At 47.0% G+C, this 16,357-nt stretch overlaps 2 protein-coding genes and 1 long non-coding RNA gene across 5 annotated transcripts; 2 read left to right on the top strand and 1 right to left on the bottom strand.

Moving 5' to 3' along the window:
* Positions 1-2,734: 2,734 nt before the first annotated feature.
* Positions 2,735-3,307, top strand: LOC139350975 (uncharacterized). Its single transcript, XR_011603554.1, has 3 exons — positions 2,735-2,827; positions 3,012-3,069; positions 3,173-3,307. It is a non-coding gene; the product is annotated as an uncharacterized lncRNA (long non-coding RNA).
* Positions 3,308-6,838: 3,531 nt separating this feature from the next.
* Positions 6,839-11,537, top strand: LOC139350955 (uncharacterized protein C12orf56-like). Its single transcript, XM_070992629.1, has 8 exons — positions 6,839-7,000; positions 8,549-8,643; positions 9,802-9,891; positions 9,993-10,080; positions 10,165-10,233; positions 10,650-10,727; positions 11,042-11,223; positions 11,302-11,537. Exons 1-8 carry the CDS (start codon positions 6,839-6,841, stop codon positions 11,405-11,407), a joined length of 870 nt encoding a protein of 289 aa, XP_070848730.1. The 3' UTR covers positions 11,408-11,537.
* A 1,180-nt stretch (positions 11,538-12,717) lies between these two features.
* Positions 12,718-15,882, bottom strand: LOC139350689 (peroxisomal succinyl-coenzyme A thioesterase-like). 3 transcript variants are annotated; one of them, XM_070992219.1, is made up of 10 exons: positions 15,660-15,882; positions 15,458-15,557; positions 15,032-15,222; positions 14,786-14,940; positions 14,438-14,557; positions 14,191-14,242; positions 13,980-14,107; positions 13,610-13,690; positions 13,175-13,316; positions 12,718-12,919 (listed from the first exon to the last, which is right to left on the bottom strand). In XM_070992219.1, exons 1-10 carry the CDS (start codon positions 15,874-15,876, stop codon positions 12,795-12,797), a joined length of 1,311 nt encoding a protein of 436 aa, XP_070848320.1. In that variant the 5' UTR covers positions 15,877-15,882; the 3' UTR covers positions 12,718-12,794. The 3 variants fall into 3 exon arrangements, with proteins under 3 accessions (XP_070848320.1, XP_070848321.1, XP_070848319.1); XM_070992220.1 differs by having other exon boundaries at positions 13,980-14,073; positions 14,169-14,242; XM_070992218.1 differs by having other exon boundaries at positions 13,980-14,073; positions 14,160-14,242.
* Between the last annotated feature and the right edge of the window lie 475 nt (positions 15,883-16,357).

A 16,357-nucleotide genomic window follows, 5' to 3' on the forward strand; every position in this document is an offset into this window, starting at 1 on the left:
TCAGCCTTGGTTGCAGCTGGCTAATACAACATGAGTCTTGGTTCAGCTAGCTCGGCGTAAGTGTTGCCAATCATGTTTCTCTTTGGAAATGGACATAAGAAAGTGGTTTAACAGCGAGAAAAGCTCACCTGATGAGGACGGTCACTTGGCAGGTGCAACCAACAAAAACTGCGCTTCCACGAATGGCCACTTGAGGCTGACTCCAAAAGCAAGTCAATCCCCATAGACCCCCACATGAAAATGCTGAACTTCACGGCAGGAATAAACATGTTTAGGGCCTAATACAGGAAACTGTTTTGGTGCCGATAGCTAAGGGTGAATTTTTATAGAACTTGCACAATGAAATTATATTAAGACCTAAAGTTAAAAATAATTATGGGCATGGCTACTTTGAGTGACAGCTAGCTGCTAGGCTTCAGCAACCAGGCTTGATTTCGCCACATCAGCACCACCCATGCACCACCTAATTTGCAAGCTGCCAGATTGGATCAAAGTTTGGTGGAGTCAGAAGCTCTTCAGAAACCTATGGATGACATCACTGAGACTCTTCCATCTTTTAGAAACTCTGTGTTATTGTAATGGATCCCCTGAAGCCCGAAAAAATTGTTCTTCTTAATCCTTTAACAAACAAGATAATACACTATATTGTACAATATAATGAGTTATATCCATTGTCAGTTACTTATTACTGGCACACGGCCTTGGCGGTGAGCTATTCACCACTCATTTTTGTAAATGGATGCACTTTAATCCAACTGTTTACATACAAGTAATTGTTGCACCCATCTTTAAAGAATGAAAACAATTTCAGAAAATAGTTTCACAAAACACTCACAGAGGTGGAGGCGCGTTCCTGACTCGTCCACGAGGGATTAAATCCTAAAGCATGTGAGCTCTCTGGTGGACTTTATACCCTTTCTGCGCACTTTTAATAAGCAGTTTTAAGGGAGACCACACCCAATGTTGTACTTACTGAGATCGCTGAGATCGAGTACTTTTTTGATCCCTTCGGGGGAATTGCGGTGTGGCAGCAGCAATTTACGTCACAAAACACACAGAGATTACACTAAAATGACCCGAGGTGGGTAAGAAAAGACACAATTTTAAGAACGTAAATAGAATAAATGTAGATCTAAAATTAAGATAAGATGGAGCTCTCAAAGTGCAAATAAAAGTTGAGTGTGTAAAGTCCCTGAGAAGATAAGTCTCCTCTCTTTGATGCACGCAGCAAGAAGCATCGGTTCTAAATAATGTGCGTGAACAGTTCTTATAAAATTGGGAAAAGACATGAAGTCTCAAGGTGATAAAACATGTTATGTTTTTTGAATAGGAAATTTAAAAAAAAGGAACGTCTTACATGTCGTGTTCAATACAGATTCTTAAAAATCACATTGAAAGTCAAAATTTCCCTTAATCCCTTTCCAGATCTTGTAAAGATTTACCAAATATAAGGTTTTTCCACAATCTGATTATGTGGAACAATGAGGAGTTTAAAAGAGTGCAGTGGGAGCATTATTAAGAATATTTAGATTGATATAATAGTACAATATTGACATGTAGCGACGTCAATTACTGATGACGTTTGCACAGCTGTAAAAGCTGCAAAACGTGATATTATGGTCAGATCTGCAGTCAGACTGTTCTACTCCTGATTGCTATTGATGAGGTTTCAATTATATGCCGTTAGAGGCATAACAGAGGACGGGTGTGTGGTAGATTAAACCAACAGCCTTGTAGCCTTGCTTTAAAAAACCGTAAATATATACCAAGAATTTTCATTAATTTCTTGGTGACAGATACAATTGTTAAAAGGACACAGCTGAAACAAGAATCAAGATTACATTTGTGAAGACCTGCTCCCGACATGATTCAAACGTGTGCCACATACGACACGCCCCTTAAATAATAAAAGACTTCCGTGTAGGCTACACCGGTGTATCCTCACTCTGATCTCCTTCAGAAGCCTTCTCTCTCCTCGCTCCTCGTCTCCTTCAGGTGCATTTAAGCAATTGGAAGATCCTTCATCATGGCGGAGGGGAAACGACTTCCGGGTTGACGAAGGAGAGAGGAGACGAGGAGGCACAATTAAATGTAATGAAAAGCACCCCCTGTTCACGGTTCATTCTTCAGCTTGTCTGACTGCGGACCCACAGCTTCACCAAACTCCATTCTAAAATCATTCAATTTTATAGCCTCTTTGTCTGTTGGTAACATACAGCTCATGCTGCGGAAATCAAGACACAAAACATAATATCACATTATATCACTTTAAACCAAAAAAATTAACCCGAGTCATTTAGCAGATCGTTTTAGACACTAAGAGATGTTGATCAGCAGTGGTGAAACGTAACTAAGTACATTAACTTCAGTACTGTACTTGATTATTTATTATTTCTTGCATATTTCAATGTAGCGCTGCTTTCCGCTTCTGCTCCACTGCATTTCAGAGGGAATCACTGTTCTTTTTACTCTACTACAATTATTTGATTAGTTGACCAGATTCTTAGTATTCTTGCATATCTGATCCCTTTTACTCATAATTTTGCTGACTTTTTCTATTATTTTGTGCCGTTAAATGTTGAGTTGCCAGTTTATTAGGTACACCTAGCTGAAGCTAACACAGTCTAATACAACAGCTGTGCTGTTGCTTCCGTACATTTCTCCTGCCTTAAAGAGGTGTTTCCATCCCACACAGTCAATCAGTGATTTCTGTCCCCTTTTTTCACCTTTTTCAGATCAGTCCTGAGTCCTGAGTGGCTGTCTGTTTGCCCACCGCTTCCCTCAGAGCTGCAGCACAGAGAAGATGTTGAGAAGTGCCTCAGCACAGGTGAGCATGTTCATAGAGCGAATCTATCATACTGGATATGTATGTCTCTATGTTTCAGCAAGGTGCACCCATGGAAACACAATCCAGAGCTCTCTCTCTCCAGAGCGCGGGCTTGGCACACGAGCTCTGCTCCCTTCACCAAGTCAGTATCTTGATATTCGTCTGGCCTCTGATTCTCCCACAGATCTTCAGACAGGTGGTGAGACACCGGAGCTCAGAGACCAGCCTCATCCTGGAGAGATGTGAGTAAAACGTCTGTCGACTGTAAAAAGGATTTGACCTGAAGCAGAAGCACATCCTTGTCTATCCGCTCTAATAGCGGGTATGCCTGTGCCTTTATTCCAGCAATAAACCGGGTGCAGCTGTCAGGTCGAGTGGGTCAGGACCCGGTGATGAGACAGGTGGACGGCCATAACCCTGTGATCATCTTCTCCGTAGCAACCAATGAAATGTGGCGCACCAGAGACGGAGAAATGACCTCAACAGGTACAGCGCAGGAAGTGACACTGATGAGCCTTCATTCCTGTTGAACGTGGACATATGTCGCTCAGTAAGAATGAGCCGAGGAGCTGATGTTTAGATATTATAATTACATTAGCTGTACATTGTACTGCAGAGCTGCGCCTTTTAAGTCTCGTCTTCTGCCACTAGAGGTCAGCGTAAGACCCTGACGTTTGTCTCAATGGACCAAACACATGAGAGATTATTATTGTTGGATTTGAAGGTTTTAAATCACCATGCACAGCCTATGAATGTGAGTTATAAAACAGTAACGACCCTGAAGTATTCATTTCTGACCCGAATGCATCACTCACCATTTAAAGCTGCGATTTAAACGATGGGCCGAGCTGACAGTGATAAGAAATAACATTCAGTCATTCCAGTCGGCCTTCAGAGCGGCTGCATAGGCGTGACGGACGGAGCTGTTTCGATACACTCTTGATTTTATCATCTGATGCTGAAGCTAATGCTAGCCGTAGATCTGCTGCTGTCAATCTGAGGCCTGAGTGACAGCATCCGAGACAGAACCTGAGGGACTCTCCATCTTCATCCAGCAAGACGACTTCTTTTTGTACTTTCCTGTTTGTACGAAAATCAGACTGAGCACCTGAACCTGAACCACCAAGTAAAGGAACTGACAAGAGAAGGGGGGACAGAATATGCTGTGACATGGTTACAGCACATGCCACGCTGCTGTAAAACTGATGAGCGCGATGCAAACGCCGTCTCATGCTCATCTGTCCTGCTGCTCCAGTGTAGTTCACCCCTGGGAGGTTATTACACACACACACACACACGCACACACTCTCAAAGACGGATCTTCAGGGATGTGAAAGCAGTTCGCAGCCATTGAATCATTGCGTTGAAATGACTGAGCTGGTTCGCTGTCAGCAACATGATGTTCAACACTCATCTTGTTCTCCAGGACCCACAGTGAAAGGGGGGCAGAGGAGCTCCACCTGTCAGAGCCCCCACGTTCTGCCTCCTGTCCAAACCCAGAGACTCTGGGCCTCCTGAGGGTCCCACACCCTCCCACCACACCGCCCTCCCTCTACTCCACCACCAGCTCCCCCACCTCTCCTCTGTCACCCTCCAATTAAAGACTGAACACCCCTGAGCCCGGCCAGGTACGGATGGATGGATGGATGGATGGATGGATGGATGGATGGATGGATGGATGGATGGATGGATGGGTGGATGGGTGGATGGATGGATATTTTTTAGCACATAGCTTTATTTTCAGGACCAGCCAATGTTTGGAGGCTTTGTTATATCTGAGTAACGGGCCAAGATTTCCTCTTTCATGTCATTGTCTATATCAAACTGGACATGCAGCATTTCAGCTAATCTTTAAACAGATGTCTGTGTGTGAGCGCAGATAAATTAAATGCTAAATAAAAAGCAAAATCATCAGTCGATAGCTCCTGGTGTTTAATCAGAATGCAGCGGAATCTATTCTAATAATCAATTCATCATTTTGAGTCATTTTTGAAGGAAATTCTGTGGTTCCTGCGTCTCAAATGTGAATATTTTCAGGCTTTCTTAGTCCAGTGATCCATCCATCCATCCATTATCTGGGGCCGGGTTTTGGGGGGGGAGCAGTCTGAGCAGGGATGCCCAGACTTCCCTCTCCCTGGACACTTCCTCCAGCTCTTCCGGGGGGATCCCGAGGCGTTCCCAGGCCAGCCGAGTGACATAGTTACTCCAGCGTGTCCTGGGTCTTCCCCGGGGCCTCCTCCCGGTGGGACATGCCTGGAACACCTCCCTAGGGAGGCGTCCAGGGGGCATCCGATAGAGATGCCCGAGCCACCTCAGCTGACTCCTCTCGATGCAGAGGAGCAGCAACTCTACTCTGAGCTCCTCCTGGGTGACAGAGCTCCTCACCCTATCTCTAAGGGAGCGCCCCGCCACCCTGCAGGGGAAACTCATTTCAGCCGCTTGTATCCGGGACCTCATTCTTTCGGTCATGACCCAAAGTTCATGACCATAGGTGAGGGTAGGAACATAGATTGACCGGTAAATCGAGAGCTTCGCCTTTCGGCTCAGCTCCTTCTTCACCACGACAGACCAGTACAGCGACCGCATTACTGCAGCCACTGCACCGATCCACCTGTCAATCTCACGTTCCATCCTTCCCTCACTCGTGAACAGGATCCCAAGATACTTAAACTCCTCCACTTGAGGCAGGAACTCTCCCCCAACCTTAAGAGAGCAAGCCACCTTTTTCCGGCCGAGAACCATGGCCTCGGACTTGGAGGTGCTGACTCTCATCCCAGCTGCTTCACACTCGGCTGCGAACCGCCCCAGCGCATGCTGAAGGTCCTGGCTCGAGGTAGCCAACAAGACAACATCATCCGCAAAAAGCAGAGACGAAATCTGCCGGCCCCCGAACCGAACCCCCTCCGGCCCCGGGCTGCGCCTAGAAATTCTGTCCATAAAAATGATGAACAGAACTGGTGACAAAGGGCAGCCCTGCCGGAGTCCAACATGCACCGGGAACAGGTCCGACTTACTGCCGGCAATGCGGACCAAGCTCCTGCTCCGGTTGTACAGGGACTGTACAGCCCTCAACAGAGGGCCTCCAACCCCATACTCCCGGAGCACCTCCCACAGAATGACGCGAGGGACACGGTCGAATGCCCTCTCCAAGTCCACAAAGCACATGTGGACTGGTTGGGCAAACTCCCATGAACCCTCAAGCACCCTGTGGAAGGTATAGAGCTGGTCCAGTGTTCCACGGCCAGGACGAAAACCGCATTGTTCCTCCTGAATCCGAGGTTCGACTATCGGCCGGATTCTCCTCTCCAGTACCCTGGAATAGACTTTCCCAGGGAGGCTGAGGAGTGTGATCCCCCGATAGTTGGAACACACCCTCCGGTCCCCCTTTTTAAAAAGAGGGACCACCACCCCAGTCTGCCAGTCCAGAGGCACTGTCCCCGTCTGCCACACGATGCTGCAGAGGCGTGTCAACCAAGACAGTCCTACAACATCCAGAGACTTGAGGTACTCAGGGCGGATCTCATCCACCCCCGGTGCTTTGCCACCGAGGAGCTTGCGAACTGCCTCAGTGACTTCAGCCCCGGTGATGAATGAATCGACCTCCAAGTCCCCAGTCTCTGCTTCCTCTACCGAAGACATGACAGAGGGATTGAGGAGATCCTCAAAGTATTCCTTCCACCGCCCGACAATATCCCCAGTCGAGGTCAACAGCTTCCCACCTCCCCTGTAAACAGTGTTGACAGAAAGCTGCTTCCCCCTCCTGAGGCGCCGAACGGTTTGCCAGAAATTCCTCGAGGCCAACTGGTAGTCCTCCTCTATGGCCTCCCCGAACTCCTCCCAGACCTGAGTTTTTGCTTCTACAACCACCCGAGCTGCCGCACGCTTGGCCTGCCAGTACCCATCAGCTGCCTCAGGAGTCCTATGAGCCAACCAGGCCCGATAGGACTCCTTCTTCAGCTTGACGGCATACCTTACTTCCGATGTCCACCACCGGGTTCGGGGGTTGCCGCCATGACAGGCACCGACTGTGGTGCAATGGAAGTGGAGAACATGGTCCATTCGGACTCAATGTCTCCAACCTCCCTTGGGATCTGGTTGAAGCTCTCCCGGAGGTGGGAGTTGAAAACTTCCCTGACAGTGGGTTCCACCAGACGTTCCCAACAGACCCTCACGGTACATTTGGGTCTGCCAAGTCTGTCCCGCTTTTTCCCTTGCCAGCGAATCCAACTCGCCACCAGGTGGTGATCAGTTGACAGCTCAGTCCCTCTCTTTACCCGAGTGTCCAAGACATACCGCCGAAGGTCAGATGATACGACTACAAAGTCGATCATTGACCTCCGGCCTAGGGTGTCCTGGTGCCACGTGCACTGATGGACACCCTTATGCTTGAACATGGTGTTTGTTATGGACAAACTGTGACTAGCACAGAAATCCAATAACAGAACACCACTCGGGTTCAGATCGGGGAGGCCGTTCCTCCCAATCACACCCTTCCAGGTGTCACTGTCGCTGCCCACGTGAGCATTGAAGTCCTCCAGCAGAACAATGGAGTCCCCGGTTGGAGCACTTTCCAGTACCCCTCCCAGGGACTCCAAGAAGGCCGGGTACTCTACACTACTGTTCGGCCCGTAGGCCAAAACAACAGTGAGAGACCTATCCCCAACCCGAAGGCGCAGGGAAGCGACCCTCTCGCTCAGCGGGGAGAACTCCAACACATGGCGGCTGAGCTGGGGGGCTATAAGCAAGCCCACACCAGCTCACTGCCTCTCACCGCGGGCAACTCCAGAGTAGAAGAGAGTCCAGCCTCTCTCAAGGAGTTGGGTACCAGAGCCCAGACTGTGCGTGGAGGTGAGCCCGACTATCTCTAGCCGGTACCGCTCAACCTCCCGCACTAGCTCAGGCTCTTTCCCCCACAGTGAGGTGACATTCCATGTCCCCATAGCCAGAGTCGTTGTCCAGGGTTTGGGTCGTCGGGGCCCCCGCCCACGACTGCTACCCACATAGCACCGGCCCCTTCTGATCCTTCCTGCGGGTGGTGGGCCTACGGGAAGGCGGGTCCACGTTGCTCCTTTGGGCTGTACCCAGCCGGGGGCGCTCGCCTGCAAGCCCCAACCCCAGGCCTGGCTCCTGGGCGGGCCCCGGTGACGTCAATCTGGGCGACGTACACTTCCTTGATTTAATTTCTTTCGTAAGGGGCTTTTTGAACTGCTTTTAGTCTGACCCATCACCTAGAACCTGTTTGCCTTGGGAGACCCTACCAGGGGCATTAAGCCCGGACAACGTAGCCTCTAGGATCATTCGGGTACTCAAACTCCTCCACCACGATAAGGTGGCAGTTCAAGGAGGAGAGTCCAGTGATCATCCATTGAATATCTTCAGGTATCTTCAACAGTCTCTGACTGTTGGTCAGAGAAGACAAGACATTTCAGTGATTAATTGATAAATATCAACAGATTAATCAATAAGGATAATAATTGTTAGTTGCAGCCCTGCACCTCTGCACATTTGGGATTTTCCTCCTTGTGATGCATTCAGGTGTCGGCTTCATTTTAATGTTGTGGCTGCTTGAGGTGGAGCGAAGTTTTGGTACTTTAATTTACAGTAACGCATCAAATTTTAGAGGCTCTTCATGTTTTGTATGTAAAATATTTATCAGTGAAGTTACTGTAAATACTGCAAAAATACATTAATAATCTGCTTTCTCTGCTCTGCGTGTTTCAGTCCAGCGAGGTTTGTGTCTTCCTGGTTCAGACTCTGGAGGAATCTCTCCAGGGCTGTCAGAGCCTCAGTGGAGTCCACACAGCAGATCAGCTACTGTAAGCTCCACAGCGTGTGTGTGTGTGTGTGTTGTGTGCGTGCGTGCGTGCGTGCGTGCAGATTACTCACTGAGGTTGTAAGCTGATTGCTGTTTTTACACAACACACTTACGGCTGTTTAGAAGGACACTTTGGGTGTGTGTGCTCTGTGAAATCCAGTGGGTCTCAACGGGGTCAAATATCTGGCGTGAATTTTGATGGAAAAATATTATGCGTTTTTTCATTACACCAGCTCAAAAAGATACCGTGGAATTGGATCGCGATGAGAGCGATTTTCGCGGCCAACGCGTCCATCGCGCCGCGCAATCGCGTCCATCGCGTCACCCGGCAAAATGACGCTTCAAATCGCGTCTTTGCATTGACTGTATGTAATCTTGCGGCGCGATCTTGTTTCATCGCATTTGGTGGGAACGTAGCGTTAGCCTGGCAGGGGGCAAGTAAAGCCTGGTGGCCCGCCAGGCTTATAATACACTGGGGGAAACCCTGAACCCTCAGCGTAGCCTCTGCACACGGACACACTAGCGTTAGCTAGCGTTATCTAGAATGCTAGCGCTAGCTAATGCTAACGACGCTAATAAGCTACAACCTCACAGTAATAATTCACAAAGTTGACATGCTGGTGAAAATACATTGTGTTCTCATTAGGACTTACCAGTTTGTCTTCTTTTGTCACTTCTTTTGAATCACTGTATTTTGCTATCTGGGAAAGGCCATTACCCGAAGATGGCTCAAGCCTGAGCAACCAAGAACTGACATGCTGGTGACTGGATCAACATTATACAAGAAATCTATACAATGGAAAAAGTGACTTTTCAACTAAAATTGCAGATGGACTCATTTTATAAAACCTGGTCAAAATGGACAGAATATGTCAAGCCTATAAGATCTGATTTTACGTAAAACTGTTAACTAACGATGACTGCTGCGAATGATGTTATGTGAAAAAGATGATGCTGTGTGTTAGAGGTACCCCACCCCGACTGTTCCTGTTCTTTGTTCTGTATAAATTGTTAAAAATTCATCAATAAAAAGTCAATTAAAAAAAAAAAAAAAAAAAAGTAAACCCAAGTGCAAACATCAGAGGGGCTGTCAATCAGAATTTGATGAGTTTGTTCTGGAAGGCTCTGACTGTAACAGCGGCTCCATCCTTCTGTTCAGACTGAGCACCATCATCGTCCAGACGCTCGCCGTCATGTTCAGAGAGAACGAGGTGGAACCAGCCAGACTGGACCTGCTGTCTACCAAAAGGTAAAACCCCCCCGCCTGTCCTCTGTCTGTCTGAATACTTTGTCTTTTAAAAGCTCGTTTCTGTCTTTTAAAGGTGATTTTCTGCATTTGTCTCCCTGCAGAGGTGCCCTGGCCTCCAGAATGCTGCTCGCCTTGATATGCGACCCAGAGCTACAGACACAAAACCAAGGATCCCAGACTGACCGCGAGGTGAGCCGCTGCCTTCTCACAAAGACGATCATTTTCAAACCTGTTCTTAAGGTGACACTCGTCCCTCTCTGTCTCTGCGATCAGGCCTTACTGGCTGAGTATCTGGACGCTGCCTGCTCTCTGCTCTTCGAGCTGCTGCTTTTAGGCCACAATGTGAGTTATGACAAAAACAAACGCAAACTGAGAGATGATTCCTAATAAATGTGTTCGTAATAAAGGTGGATTTTGGGGCTGAATCTTAGCAGGGTGTGAATATTCAAACTGTGGATGATGGTTGATGTCGACACTCAGGGGAGATTTCATGTGTTTTGGGCTGTTTTGCTTAATAACGTGTCTTCTTTTAGACCTGTGCAAAGAAAACATACAAAATGCACATTTAGATGTTTATTTTAGTTTTCTGTTCTGCAAATGCATGAAAATTAGTGTGTTAGTTGCATTAGTGCAGCACTTCGTCGGTAAACGGCTCGTTTGCAGTTGTTCGTAGTATTAGTCTGCAGAGTTTGCAGGTGTGTGAACATTTGGATCAAGTCTGTGCCGTCACACTTTGTTGAACGTTTTCTGTGTTTCAGGCCAGCAGATGTTCCCCTGCTGACAACTTCCTGTCTGTTGGCTGGATCCTCCGTGTCCTGCAGCCTCATCCTCACCTGGTAAACTTCCTCCCTGTCACCTGTTCGGTTGAGATCTCCTCCAGGATCAGTGGCAGGTCCAATCCAGCCATTGGCTGACATAATCCTGGTCGAATTCCAATCCTTTCTTTATTGCCCTCTGCTGTTTTGTTCACCTCTACTCTCCTTTACGACAGTGTGAGCATTTAACTGCTGTACAAAACATTCAGGGAGCAGCGCTTTAACGTACTACGCTGCAGGGAAAGCACTTTAAAGTCTCCAGCGTCTAAAAAGTCAAAAGAAAAGAGCCGTGTGTTGAGTTTAAACAGCACTTTGCTCTCCTTGTCTCTCTGCAGACATCCTTCGTTGGTTACCAGGCCCAGCAGGTGGTGCTGGTTTTGTCAGACCTGCAGGAGCCCTTCCTGAGTCCCCTTCAGTCTGTTCTGCTGTCCCAGCGCTGTCGCCTCCTGCTGGCCTGCCTGCAGTACAGCACCCAGCTGGCACAGCACCTCTGGGCCCACTTCAGGGAGGAGTTCAGGTTTGTGCTGCTGCAAGTCTCAGGACGGTGACAACAGGCTTGTTAAGTATTTGAAGGATCGTTGTGTGTTCCCTTCAGGTACTTTGTGAAGCTGTCGTGTGCTGAGCAGAAGCTGCCGCCTCACTACCCGATCAGCCAGCCCACCGTGCGACTGGTGGAGCAGATCCTGACCCTGCACAGATGATCGCACATGTGCACTTCTACCTGGAAAAAGGACTGAGTTGTGCCTTTAGTGAGGTCTGAGTGCTGTAGTGCTTTGAGCTGCATACTTCATGAGCGTTAGCTTGCCAGGTTATTGTAATAAAGGAGGGAACTGTGCGTGTGAAAAAAACCAGCTCTCGTCTGAATGAACCGGTGCGGTTTTTGTTTGTGTTGGTGCTGTTTGGCCCCAGAGTGGAGACACCGGATCAAAATCAGCATGCCAACATGTTCACGACAATACTAACATGCTGATGTTAAACACGTGTGACGTTTCCCGTGTTCACCAGCTAACTTTAGCATATCAGCACACTTACTAGCAGTAAACAGAGTACAGCTAAGGCAGATGGATTGGCATTGGTTTTGCTGGTATTTTGATGTCACAAGTTATCAAAAATCACCCTGAAGGGAAGATGAATGTCTGCACAAAAATTCATGACAATCCATCAAATGGTTGCTGAGATATTTCAGTTTGGATGAAAGCGGTGGACCAACGTTTCCATTCTGGAGCCGCTAGCATGATTAGCACCGGAGAGAGCTCGGTTAATGTTCTGATTCCTGTAGATTTATTCAAGTTCAAACAGTAACTCAGCTTTCGATTGAGTTGCCAGGTGTTGTGTTTACTGAATATTTGACAAAGGCACAATATAGCACAAGTACAACCCCCACCAGTCTGGATGGTCAGCACAGTTGTTGGTAAAGAAAACAGTCAGACTTTGTTCCCTCCATCATTCGATCAGAGTCTGAGGAATCTTTTGTCAAGTTAAAGTTACCACATCTGCTCTTTGCACGCTGACAACAGAACAATGCGACCGATCAGGCACAAAACGGCTTTCACAACACTTTCTCTCCTTCAGGAACACCTGTCAGCATTACCTGAGCTCAGAATCAGTGCCCACATGTCAAATGTGGCAAGCGACTCAGATAAGCGATAGCATTAGCTATGTTAGCTAACAAATCTACGGCTATATTCATCCTTAAACTATAACAGTGTTCATTCAATAATGGCTAACAAGTTAGCTGCCTTTAGCTTGCACACTAGTTAGCCTGCAAATTGCACTGCACTATTTATGATCATTTTGGTTCCTACAACAAAACTATATTTCTACAAAAAGCCCCTGTTTCAGAAAACAAAAGAAGCCAAACTTCTGAATGTTAAATTCTGCTAATACAAAGAACTTTTTCTAAGTATAATAGTCAAAAATTAGCCAACTTTTGATTGAAATTACAAAAATAAACCCAGATTACAATGCTAGCTTTCTCTAAATTACTATTTCTACTACTAATAACCCAATGCCAGATAACACACCACCATCAGACAACAATCTGTCCTCCAGCAGTGACTCATGGGATTTTTCTGTGCAGGTAATCATTCACAGCTTGACTTTGGGAGTCAGGCTGGAGTACAGGTGATGCTGTAGAAACGCTAAGATCTTCCTCCAGGAGTCTTCCTGAGCGTCTGAGTGGGGTTTGGTTTGTCCTCCCCACAGCATTATTACTGAAACACACAATTACATTTACATCAGAGAAGACACAGTCTGTAGCTATGAGAATCTAACCTGAACACAGCTGGAGGATCTGAATGGATAAGACGATCATCCCAAACGTGTCTGCTTTCACCGTCAGCTGAAACGTGCTCAGTTCAAGCACTCGAGTAAAGACGGGGCTCCCTGGTAGGACGCGAGGGAAAACATGACAGAACCCTGAACCGACGAGAACGAAGCCCTTGTGACCCCGAACGAGCAGAACTCACCTTTCTCTTTTGTGGCCTCCACTATGAAATTTGTAGCCCTGAAGTGAGGTGAGAACGGCGGCTCAATCAGATGCCCAGTATCGGGGTACTCCAGTCGGGTCAGCAGGTGGCCCTTCCCCACTGCATTCATCTTCTCGGCCATCTGGGGTCAAAGGTAAAAAAAAAAATGTGGCTCAGATTGTGAGTATTTGCTGCTTTTCTATGTTATTTATGAAGTAGATGGAATCTGAATAGGTCACCTTCAGCTCAGGGTGTTTATCCAACATCTTATACACAAAACAATCGAATAATCAAGACAATAATCAGCAAATTAACAGATGATCAAAACAATGTTACAGTGCGATTATCTGATTTCTCTTTCAGGTGTGTGTGTGTGTGTGTGTGTGTGTGTGTGTGTGTGTGTGTGTGTGTGTGTGTGTGTGTGTGTACACTCACGTCTTCAGCACTCTCCACTGTGGGCCAGTTTTGATCATCAAGGCCGTTGACCAACAGCATGGGACAGTTTACTTTCCCCACCTCACCGAGAACGAACCAGAAGACACGACTTCAGTTTGTGTTTGTTAGAGCGAAACAACACGAGTGTTTTCATTTCTTCTTTTAAGGTCTGATTTGAATCACAGGAGCAGAACGAACAACATGTTTGATTCACGCAGGTGCGGCAACGTTAAGTCCAAAAGCGCCGGGAGAGGTGGAATATAGATCGAAAGGTGTCGTGTTTAACTCATCCCTCTCAGCCAGTCACATCACTGGGCTCGTAGCAAACCAGCAGTCTCATCCGTGTGTCATCAGTGCAGCTTGTACTTACATCCACTTGGTTTGAGGGAGTGTGAAAAATTGCTCGACCCACATCTCGCCATATATGATGGTTGTTCTCATCCAGACGGACCTTGTTCAATTTCCTGCCATCACAAGTAACCGCACACATCAGTAACACTGTGAAACTCTGAGTAACGTCTTAATGTTACTGACGCAAGAGAATACCTACGTGAGCAGCAAGTGATTAATTCCTTTGCGGCTCTTTCCAGATGGATAAATGTGGCTCCCACTAATGCAAACGCAACAAAAAGGCTGAAACACAACACAGTGACACACCCTCAATACAGGTCGCCATTTGGTTCTCCACTATGTGCTATCAGGGCTCAAATTTCTGCAGGTTTTCAATCCATCTCACTGATTAGCTCCTTCTCCGGCAAAGAAGAGGAGATGCACATGTTGACTGCGAGAGAAAACGCAACCCCGAGATGTTGTGCATGTGCTACTTGCCTTGATAACGGCGCTCTCAGCTGTGAAAAATATGGTCAAAATCGAGCCAAGGGAAAGGCCAAAAATTCCGACTCTCTCTGGGATCACTTGAGGGTGGTCTTTGAGAATGGAAAAGGCTGCCTGCGCAGAAGTAGATAACAGGAAATTAGGGAACAAAAACAGGGAAAAAATTTACAAGTTGTAAAAATCCAAATATCCGTCTTTGTAGGGTTGTCATTGTACCAGCTTTTTGAAAATCCCTCTTCCTGCGCTTTTCAGAGGCCTTTCTGAAGACAGAGTACATCAAGTTTGGACTCACATATTTGGGAGTTGACAGCGAACGTTGAGCAGCTGCTAAGTAACACAAACCTCAATAATGCTGAACAGTGGATACTGATCATCACTGGATAAATACTCCAGCGCCAAAGAAGCAAAACCGTGAGACGCAATCAAGGATGAACGATACTCCAACAGCCCTCCGCCGCCTCCCCACAAATCCAGCAGCCCGGGGAAGGGTCCTGGACCTGAAGATACCAATCATCGATCACACCAAAACCAAACATCCCAGTCTCTTTGAAAATTAGGTAATACATTTTTCAGGTGATGCAGTTGTACCTGGGGGTATGAAGAGGGTCCCTCGCACTCCTGTCTCTTTGATACTGATCCTCTGGACTCCTGGAGCCATGTACCATCTCTCTATGAGTGCCGAGGCCAGAGGGGGCTGCTGTCTGAAGCCCTCAGCGATGTGTCCACTGTGCACCGAGATGTTGACCAGCATGGGGCTGCAGACGTCCCTCTTCCTCAGCCTGGCAGCGATGACAAACTGCTGAGGTTTACTGACTAACAAGCACTTTGAAATTTGAGATGAACCAAACCAACTCCTCTCAGTCCACAGAGCATCGGACACGTTTACAGTCAACAATTTACCAACCTCACTTCATTCAGTATGTTAGATCCACTGCGAGGACAAAGAATCTTGTGCACAGGTGCATCTAATAAGATTGCATGAACCATCTGCAGCTTCGGCTCTTAAGGTGTTACCTGAGGCCTTTACGGCTGCCTGGGACAGGATGCATGCTCCACAGCAAACCCATGGCTTCTTTTCCTGTATACGTGCCCCCAAAACTCAAATCCTTGGCAACTGGAAAAACAGTAGAATGTCAACAACAGCAAAACAAAACACAGAAACAAGCAAATGAGCTGTGAAGTCAGGGAGGACGTGACATGGAGGAAGAAAACCCACCAGACACCGTTCCTCTGTGATCGCTCACGTAGTGTCCGTAGGCCTCCCAGTAGTCCCTGTCCTCAGAGTGGTGCAGGGAGTGAAGTGTGACTGGAGATCCTGGAGGCAGATTCTCCACCAACACCTTGATCTTCTCATCGACCAGAGCCCGAGAGGGGACGACGGAGACGATAGGAGGGACGGTCCCAGACATGGTCGATAATTGTCTGCTGATCATTGTTTCATTAAGATCAGACCTGGTTACTTTATAGTCAGGGAGCCAGAAACTCAAAAGCTCAATAAAATGGGTTGGCTGTTGATCGCCAACTAGTAGTGAAATCATCACAGGTCCAATGTTTTTGGTTGGATTTTAATCATTTTTTCTGTGGAATGAGTATACTGCTTGGTGAAAAGAATGGCATATTGACTGATGTTGTAACTTGGGGGAATAGTTGATTGCCAGTGAAGTAAGGATGAAAATGTTGGGAAAAAGTGAGAAAACGCCAAATGTTTTTGAATTAAATTGATGCAAAATCATGTAGAAATGTGTTTTAGGAGTTATTTTTTCAGTGGATGTTGTCAGCACATGTGTTCTGTGTATCTGGAATGCATTTATTGACAGCCTACCCATCCCACTGAGGAGTTGAAGAAAAAAAAAAAATTCACATTTTTCTGATAAAAAATAAAGGGTGCATACACTAAAAAAAATCGCAATATTT

The sequence above is a fragment of the Chaetodon trifascialis genome, chromosome 22 (assembly GCF_039877785.1).
Source record: "Chaetodon trifascialis isolate fChaTrf1 chromosome 22, fChaTrf1.hap1, whole genome shotgun sequence".
In the NCBI taxonomy this organism is placed as follows: domain Eukaryota; kingdom Metazoa; phylum Chordata; class Actinopteri; order Chaetodontiformes; family Chaetodontidae; genus Chaetodon; species Chaetodon trifascialis.

Bases quoted from the DNA above. Each gene is read 5' to 3' on its own strand.
- LOC139350689 (XM_070992219.1), bottom strand. From the start codon at position 15,876: ATGATCAGCAGACAATTATCGACCATGTCTGGGACCGTCCCTCCTATC. The intron at 14,108-14,190 runs GCCGCAAAGGAA...AGAGTTTCACAG, and splicing joins CATTTATCCATCTGGAAAGA to TGTTACTGATGTGTGCGGTT. The intron at 12,920-13,174 runs GTGAGTTCTGCT...TGTGTGTTTCAG, and splicing joins GGAGGCCACAAAAGAGAAAG to TAATAATGCTGTGGGGAGGA.
- LOC139350955 (XM_070992629.1), top strand. From the start codon at position 6,839: ATGACAGGCACCGACTGTGGTGCAATGGAAGTGGAGAACATGGTCCAT. The intron at 9,892-9,992 runs GTAAAACCCCCC...GTCTCCCTGCAG, and splicing joins GACCTGCTGTCTACCAAAAG to AGGTGCCCTGGCCTCCAGAA. The intron at 10,234-10,649 runs GTGAGTTATGAC...TCTGTGTTTCAG, and splicing joins TGCTGCTTTTAGGCCACAAT to GCCAGCAGATGTTCCCCTGC.